Source organism: Mesocricetus auratus, unplaced genomic scaffold (assembly GCF_017639785.1).
Source record: "Mesocricetus auratus isolate SY011 unplaced genomic scaffold, BCM_Maur_2.0 Super-Scaffold_100026, whole genome shotgun sequence".
NCBI lineage: Eukaryota > Metazoa > Chordata > Mammalia > Rodentia > Cricetidae > Mesocricetus > Mesocricetus auratus.
This window is the reverse complement of record NW_024429207.1, coordinates 15324765-15334005: the sequence shown is the minus strand read 5'-3', so window position 1 is coordinate 15334005 and position 9241 is coordinate 15324765. Positions and strand designations below refer to the sequence as shown.

General features: G+C 35.2%; 1 protein-coding gene across 1 annotated transcript in view; it reads right to left on the bottom strand.

Annotated features, from left to right (window-relative positions):
* Window positions 1–627: 627 nt before the first annotated feature.
* The window catches only part of Sgcz (sarcoglycan zeta), a 912857-nt gene continuing 904243 nt past the window's right edge, over window positions 628–9241 (bottom strand). Inside the window, exon 8 of the mRNA XM_005066630.4 lies at window positions 628–6423. Coding sequence (XP_005066687.1) covers window positions 6232–6423 — 192 coding nt within the window. The 3' untranslated portion in view covers window positions 628–6231. The remainder of the gene's footprint in view (window positions 6424–9241) is intronic.

Sequence of the window (9241 nt, the reverse complement as noted above, 5' to 3'; positions counted from 1 at the left end):
AGGTTATCACCATTTTCCAAAAGAACACTTTCAATGGATACTGACTTATTTTTGGAATTGACCAAGAACAATGTCACCCTCAAAGGATTATAAAATTAACTGTCCACATGGTAACATTGTAACAACATTCTTGTCATTTATTTCAAACTGGACCAGTTCTTTACTGAATATAACAGAAGAAAGAAGAAATGAAACCCAAAATAGGGAATTCTTATTATCCTGTGTTTTTACTTACTGTGGTATATTGGGTTGGAATTAGTAGACATATAAACATATATGTGTTTCTGCATCCAACCAACTTGTCTAATTTTACACCAAGCATAAAGCAAAGAGTGTTAGAATGGATAAACTATTTGCTAATTTCCTGACAAGTGAATTAATCTTATTACTAAATCATTTTTAGGTTCTTAGTTTCACTGCATATGAGTTTGAGAGGAAAAATATAGTGAAGAATTTTTATCAAGTGTATATATTAAACTTAATTTTGTCAAAACACATATACTCATGGAAGTGATATTTCATTCAACATGTTACTGGAAAGGTCTCCATTCCAGGCTAATAGTCACCCAAACTGTTTCTTTTTTTCAGGAAGATAAATGAAATGATAGCACCTGAGTTCAGGTCCTCTTTGTTTGACTATCACATTTAATAATGGTTACACAGTAGCACCAAAATCAGGACAAAATACAAGAATTACAAGAGAGATCTTAAAAGATATGGGCTCATTGCATGCTTCGTAAGGATTCATTTCTGAGAAAGGAATTCCAATTGCCAAAATTTTGCTGTGTTTTCACTGAAAAGAAATAGAACCTGCCCAAACTAAACAAAAGATACAACAGACTAAATTTTGAATAGATATGTTATCTACAGTTCATAGGAAGGAGTCCCTTTAAATAGAAAAATGTTGATTTTTTTTACATAAAGCGAGATAGAGTACAAAAGCACAGCTTTTGTAATTTTGGTAATTTTGCAATTGTACAAACATATTGCATAGTATATGTAAGAAAATAGTTCCATTTTTCATATCTATATATACAAGAAAACATTTACATGAAAGTTACAAAACAAAATAAATGGATAGTGGACCTGATTGAGAGAATTGTATAAATAAAGAAACAAACTCCAAATTGTGTGTCTCCATTGTTAGTAAATGTCCTTGCACATCTTTAACCCTGTTTGTCTTTTATTTATAAATACACAAACAAAAGAAATATTAATACTGGAGACCCAGAAATAATCACAGTTCATTACACCTCACATCCTGTAATGTTTGTCATTACTATCCCAAGACTCACCCACATCAATTAACTCTTAAAAAGTAGCCCTCTAGTTCTAGAAGAACTTCAAATTAATTATGTTTTCCACAGATACTTTTTGGCAAGCAATGACATTTTGAACCCAACTAAGTTAATCCATCCTGAGGACATTTTGGGTGTAGTCTTTATGTCCTGGTTTTAAGAATACGGAAACATTCATTACACATTTATAAAAATATGCAGAGCACACTACTGAAGTGGTCTTTCTAAAACTAAAGCAGTAACTAATGGCTGTAGCTCAGATTCCTGCCAGAAACACATTTACTTCCTTGTGTCATAGCTATAACCCCTATTTAGTTCAATAAATTAGTAGAAGCAATAGCAGTCTAGAATTAAATACAATAGTAATTCTGGTCTTTGGTCTTTGACATTTCAATGACTACTAGACTTCCCTTTAAAGCAATATCTACAAAAGTGTCCAATGAGACAGTTCATTAATTTATAATTGGAGATAAGTGTGATATTACTTTACTTTTTTGATAATGACATTCTGCAGTGGTCATTACCATAATATATGCTAATGTATGCAGCAAATAACTTAATGAATCTCTAAGAAGGGTCACATGAGCAATTCTAATTAGATCAAAGCTACAGACAAATAAGGTACAATACCTCAAATGCACAAAATTCAAAAATGAGTTTGATGATGACCATTGTATATATTAAATAAGGCCATTAAATACCTTCAACTATAATTTAATGTGATATTGATGTTGTATGTCCTAAACTATAGTGCTAACAGCATCAGATATTCTCCTGGATATTGCTACTTTACAAAGATCTGCTATGTTTGCAATGATGAAATCCATCAGAGATATTAATATACCAATGGTGTGTTTGGAAAATGAAGCACTGTTGAAATGAGACATTAAAATGGTATATTATAAAAGAATTTTCATAAGTATAAAAGTTTAATACTTGGCCATATTGCTAAAATAAAACATTTTTCAAATACCTATGGTTTTTAATCTGATGAAGGTCAATATTAATGGAACAGTAACAGGATGTTTGTATTTGGCAAGCATTATTTTAAAGTTCTAAAACAGTATTTAAATAAGAGCCATAATCATCTTATTCTTAATATCATCCATATCACTGAACACATCAATCAAAGATGATTTCCCCAAAAGGAAATGGTATTCAATTGGTAAGAGCACAATCAGGATTATGGAGAAAAACAATAGGATATTTGTAAGATTTGCTTTTGACATGGATGAACAGCTCTTGAAGGAATGGATCATCACAAATTCTAGCTTGACAGAGTCTGATGAACTCATAGACGGTCATTAAACATCTCTATAAAAGAACCAGTAGAATTAAGAGATTATTATGACTAAGGAGAATACATAGATTAATATAACTTTCTCACAGACCACTATACTTCAACCAAAAATGATTATTTCCAAAGAAGATGTAAACCTTTTAAGTTTCATGTAACCAAAACCCAATTCCGAATTCCTACTCTTTATTTTCAAAGATTCAGAGGACTATAGTCTAAGATTTCTAAATTGTAATATAATTGAACTTTGGTACTGTCTAAACTTATAGAAATGATTATCTTTCATATCACAAAAATTATGATTCACAATAAAAATACAGACTAGTAAGTACAGTACAGCATGTTGGAAATACAGACCAAATGGGCCATGAAATCTTGAAATTGTCCTTTGTTCACTGTTTGCTTTGAATTGTTTTGAAATTTTTAAAAATTTCATCACTGAAATATTTTATACTCAAAATAATAATGTAATTTCTTTCTATCTCTTTGAGTTCCAGAGAAACTGAACTTAAAAATGCATGTGAGTTTATCGATTTCTAGATCATAATTGAAATGCCACCAATTTTCCTACTCCAATTTCTCCTTTTCCCTTCTTGCCTGCAGGATCTATACTAAATATGATGCTAAGACAGGAGTAGCTGAGTTGTGTTTATGTGGCACACCTATATTTTTCAGTGTGATTTAGAGAGATAGAATTTGCATCATTTAAATAGGCTGCAGTGGTGTGCGTGTGTGCGTGTGCGTGTGTGTTTGTGTGTTTGTGTGTGTCTGCTTGTGTGTTTATTCTAATCTGTAAAATTGCAATGGAAAGCAATGGAGAAATCTGTTCTTTAGCTCTTGAACCTTTTTTATCATCAAAGAAACAATGATTCACTATTAGGACCTCAAAGACTTCCAAGCCTCTAATAAAAGCTTAAACTTTGAAATTATTGTACCTGAAGAAACTTCAATAGTCAAGCAATCAGTTCAAGTCAATCACTTAGTATTGTAGAAGGAAGTCATCTACAACATTCTATCTTTTATACATAACAGGTATTTGAACAATATTTGCACGTATCTCAAGTTTATGTGATTCTTTTGTGTTTGTACTTTTCAGAATATCTTTGAGTTGAAAATTTTGCCAGTCTTCCTTCTTACTTTATTGTGTTGTTTTTTATTGTTTTGTTTTGTTTTCTATGTTATTTTTAAAAAAGGGTCTCTCTGTAAAGCCCTGGCTGTCCTGGATCTCCCTATGCAGACCATGTTGGACTTCAAATCACACAGATCCTCCTGGTCTGCCTCGCAAGTGCTGGAATTAAAGGTGTGAGCCATCACTTCCAGTCTGTAATTTGTTTTTCATATCCTTTGTTCTTACACCTTTCACCCTTGGCATCTTGTATTAAGCATATAAAATTCTTGTTCCTCTTTGCCTTGCGAAATAGACCATGTTAGTGCTAGAAGAAACCTTCAGAGGATGTTTGATTTGATATTTTTGTTGCTTGTAAAATGTTCTTTGTAAACTGAAGCCTGGAGGTATCCCCAGAGTGCCCCAGACTCAGCTTAATTGATTAGTAAAAGACTTTAGAAACAGGAAGGATTACGAACCACAAGCATTAGCATTCTTTGATTAGAAAATTCTTTAATTGTTTTAATTTAGCATGGCTAAAGCCCCACTATGTACCAAATTAATGAAGACTGTCTTCTTCAACATAACACAGCAATCAGCACCCATGTCTCTCAAATTTCTTGAGTCACTGTGTGACTCATTTGCAAAGACTAATGTGAAAATTTTATATATTAAATTTTCTTAAAAATGAATTAAGCTCTCTGTTATGACTTTTCAAGCAATTATATGTTCCAACTTTTATTTTGATATTAGTTTACAGATTTATATAATAACCCCAAAGCACAAGTTCAATACTACTTTAAAAATGATCAAAGTGAAATACCTTATAGAGAGTTCTGCAGAGTTTGGAATGTGCTCAGTGATACTGAGCTTTGCCTGTTACTAGAAATGCTGGGGATCTGAACGAGATATTTTTGGACAAGCAGGTCACTTTGCCAGTTGCATTATCCAATTTTCTAATTTTTGCTAACCAAATTATTTCAGCATGTCTCAATCTTTTGCTTCATTTCAGCAACAGAGAACAGGATTTCAAAGATTCTGCAGTTTCAGAGCCCTGGAGTGCAACTTCCACACATCTGTTAATGGTGTGCACAGGTTCAAGGAGGAAATGAAGGGAAAATTAAGGACTTACCTTTCAGTCATCAAGTCACCTTCCCAAACTAGAAAACCTGAAATACAAGTTTCCATTCTTGTATTCTTCAGTTTCAAAAAAATGAGTTTAAGTGCACTGTGATGAATAAATCTATAATCTTCTAGAGTTATTAATTAGGACCTCATTAACAAAAATAAACATCAGAGATTGGAAACAGCTATGGTTCATGATGTCATCATAACTTAACAGTCTAAAAAATGTGACTAAATGCTAACAGTAAATAGAAGGGTAACTAGATTCCTCAACAGAGAAAGCACATATCCAACACTCTTGTGAACGTTAGTCTTTTTATCATTTTCTTTTCTGGAATTTATAATTTAATGTCTAAGTTTCTTAAATATTAACCTGAAATTAAAAGAAGGATACTTAATTTGAAAATGATGTCCCCTTGGAAAGTGAACTGGTTCTCAGCATTATGCATAACATTTGCATTTAATTAGAGGTTGGTTTAACTTTTGCATTTAAAAATTGAGTTTAATGTAAATGGAGTGAACAAAAGAGTACTACTAAAACCTAAGGGCAAAGGATACTGTGTGAATTTTTAAAGAAAAATCTGATGGGTTCCACACTGTAAGTATACCCTTCCTATCATACACTGCAATTTTTCAGATGTTTTCTTAAAAGCAAATGTGTCGCATGCAATAGCCACATAAATATAAGGCCATCCAGACATATGACAGCATAATGGCGTTTTTTGTTAACTTTGTTAATATTATATTGCTGAGAGCTTTCAAAATTATCTAATGTACAAAATTCCAGACTTAGTAGTCAAAGAGTACCAACACATTGAATTTAAGGAAACAAAAACAACTCAGGAATTCTGTCTTCTCTTGTTTCATTTAGTTAAAAACCATGTATTGAATTTAATTTTTTAGTAAAGCAAGCATTACATAATGCTTCAAAATTTTAAAAGTCGGGGATAAAAGTTTACGTCCAAAAAAGATGAATGGAAAAATTGTGCTTTCAGACTGCAGAATTAGTCTTCTGATGGGGTTAAGCATTTCATGTCACCATTGGATTTGGGAATTTCATCTGGGTAATGTGTTCGTGCACAGTTCGTAGCCAGGTTCTGCAAAATTCTAAAACTGTGTGCTTCACTCCACGTAGCAAAGGCACCTAAGTTATTCTCCCTTTTGAGCAAATGTCATGATCCAGGTTTCCTGCTGAAGATGGTTTTCCCACAGCCGAGTCAGTCGCACTGTTTGTGTTGAGTAAGGTGAATCTGGAGGTGTAAGCGAGCCCCTGCTGATCCTGGACCAGTTTGCTCTGTGGTCCATCTGAAGAAGCTCTGCACTGATCACAGGGGAAACCGAGCAAAACCGTGAAGCAGACGGACGGGAACAAAAGGCTATTCTGGTGTGAGGAGAAATCAGTTGCTTCAGCTCCACAAGCAAATACTGCTACTGGACTGACAGGTGGAGCCTACCCCAGCTGGGGAAAGGTAGAGTTTGCCATTGGGGCAGACACACAGTTCGTATACTGTCTGTCGAGTATTTGTAGAGCTGGGTGAAGAAGAGAAGGAACCGGTTGGTAGATTTCCCAGCCGGATTGTATCTGCATTTAGAAAAATCTAGGAAGAAAAGGGAAAAATAATCTCAATTCATTTCAGCATGGTATCTCCCTCAGAGCTATTCAACATGACTTGGCAACAGAGGTTATTATTCCTCATGAAGTTTTGAACAGGCTACAAGCCTTTGTATCTTCCAAAACTTCTGATGCTGTCTTCCACTTTGCCAGAGTTCTGAGAGCAAGCCTTCAGCAAGAAGTATAGTATTGAATAATCTGCTCATGGGGCCAACAGTAATTAAAAACAATAAGAACAACATGGCACATGGGGATTGGGAGGCTGGTGGAGGGGCAAGGGAGGAGGGGTGGGAGATGGAGCTGGAATCTATATGTGAAGCACTCATGTTTCTAATTTAAATAAAATATATTGAGAATAAACAATAACACACATACATGGGCAGAGAGAGAAGAGAGAAGAGAGAAGAGAGAGAGAGAGAGAGAGAGAGAGAGAGAGAGAGAGAGGCAGATAGACGCAGATAGAGACAGAGAGACAGGCAGAGAATGACTGGCCATTCCATTTAGCTTCTTAGTCATGTCTGAGAGTTATATAGAGAAAGAAGGATACCAGATGGGATGACATTAATGAAGAAGGGGGATTAATTAATAACATACTCCATTACCTGTTTTTTTAAGACCCATGAGAGAATGAGTAAAGTCATTTCCAAAACACGCAGAAAAGTCCTCACAGTCTAAAGATCAGGTGACCAAAGAAATCATGAGAAGAGATAATTCTACATATCATTATGTTTGAATTCTCTATTATACTTTACCTGGGTTTAGCAATTCATTTTCTATTGTTTCAATTTGGCGAGTTGCTCCACTTATTTAAAGATTTCTATTTTCTCTCTCTCTCTCTCTCTCTCTCTCTCTCTCTCTCTCTCTCTCTCTCTCTCTCTCTCTCTGTGTGTGTGTGTGCATGTATGTATGTGTGCACACCATGGACCCTGTGTACATATCAGAGAACACTAACCAAAGTTGGTTCTTGCCTTCCACCCTCTGGTCCTGAGGGCTGAACTCACGTCATCAGACTCAGCAGCATGTGCCTTTACCCATTATGCTATCTCATTGGCCCCTGACTTACTCATAGACTCCCAAAGTTGACACAAGGATTAGGAAAAATTCAATTTTCCTTTTTCTTGACCTAGTTATTTTATAGTACTTCTGTTGTGGACTTTGCTGCCATCCACGTCTATTTTGTATTTTCCCTGTCTATTCACTATACTGTTATGGTGGACTTTAAAGAAATGCAAATTGAACCATATTTCTCAAATAAAAACAGGTGTTTGCCCTGGGACACATACCTTACATTTTCTGCCCACTTACCCTAACATCATCAGCTACAACTGACTTTTATTTTGTATTTTCCAAAAGGGATATTTTATTAATAAATTCACTCACATTGGCTGCTGCCATTCCTTCACTGAGATGGAAACATAAGACAGGAAGTTAGGAAAACTGAGATGATGATACCACCACAGATCTGAGCCTCTCGAGGTTGCAGCATGGATGGGCTTGCCCACCTCTTCCTCTTTTGCAAGGGCAGTTACTGTGATAATGTTCATTTTATAACTCCTGAAATTGGTATGTCTGCTCTGTATTGCCCCATAAACTATACAATCCATCTGCTCTGAAAGTCAAGACTGTGACTAGAATCGTACCCCAGAGCTTTGAGCTCAGCGTAGCAAGAATTCATTTATCTATTCATACCTGTTGAAAACAGTGTAATTTGTCCCCTCAAAAAAGTTAACCAATTTTTGGAATAAACGCTAACCAAACAAGTGAAAGACCTGTATTGCAAGAACTTTGAGTCTTTAAAGAAAGAAATTAAAGAAGATACCAGTAAATGGAAAGATCTTTCATGCCCTTCGATAGGTAGGATCAACATAATAAAGTAATATACAGATTTAACACAATCCCCATTGAAATCCCAGCAAAATTCTTCACAGACCTTGAAAGAACATTTCTCAACTTTATATGGAAAAACAAAAAACCCTGGATACCCAAAACAACCCTGTTCAACAAGGCAACATCCGGAAGCATCACCATCCCTGACTTCAAGATCTATTACAGAGCTATAGTAATGAAAACAGTTTGATAGAAGCACAAAAATAGACAGGTAGACCAATGGAATCAAATTGAACACCCTGATACTAACTCATACATGTATGAACACTTGATCTTTGCCAAAGAAGCTAAAATTATACAATGGAAGAAAGAAATCATCTTCAACAAATGGTGCTGGCATAGCTGGAGGCTGACATGCCAAAGACTACAAATAGATCCATGTCTATTGCCATGCACAAAAGTTGAGTCCAAATGAATCAAGCACCTCAACACAAATCCAGCCACACTGAACCTCTTACAAGAGAAAGTGGGTGGTACCCTTGAATGAATTGGTGCAGGAGACAGCTTCCTGGATATAACAGCAGTAGCACAGACAGTGAGGTCAGTAATTAATACATGGGACCTCCTGAAACTGAGAAGTTTCTTTAAAGCAAAGGACACTGTGAGCAAGACAAAAAGGCAGCCCACAGAATGGGAAAAGATATTCACTAACCCCACATCTGACAGAGGGCTGATCTCCAAAATTTACAAAGAACTCAAGAAACAAGTTGCCAAAACACAAAACTGGGCTACAGAACTAAATAGAGAATTCTCAATAGAGGAGTCTAAAATTGCTGATAGACACTTAAGAAAGTGCTCAACATCCCTAGCCATCAGGGAAATACTAATTAAAACAACTCTGATACACCATCTTATTCCTGTCAGAATGGCTAAAAACCAATGACAGTTTATGCTGGAGAGGATATGGAGAAAGGGAA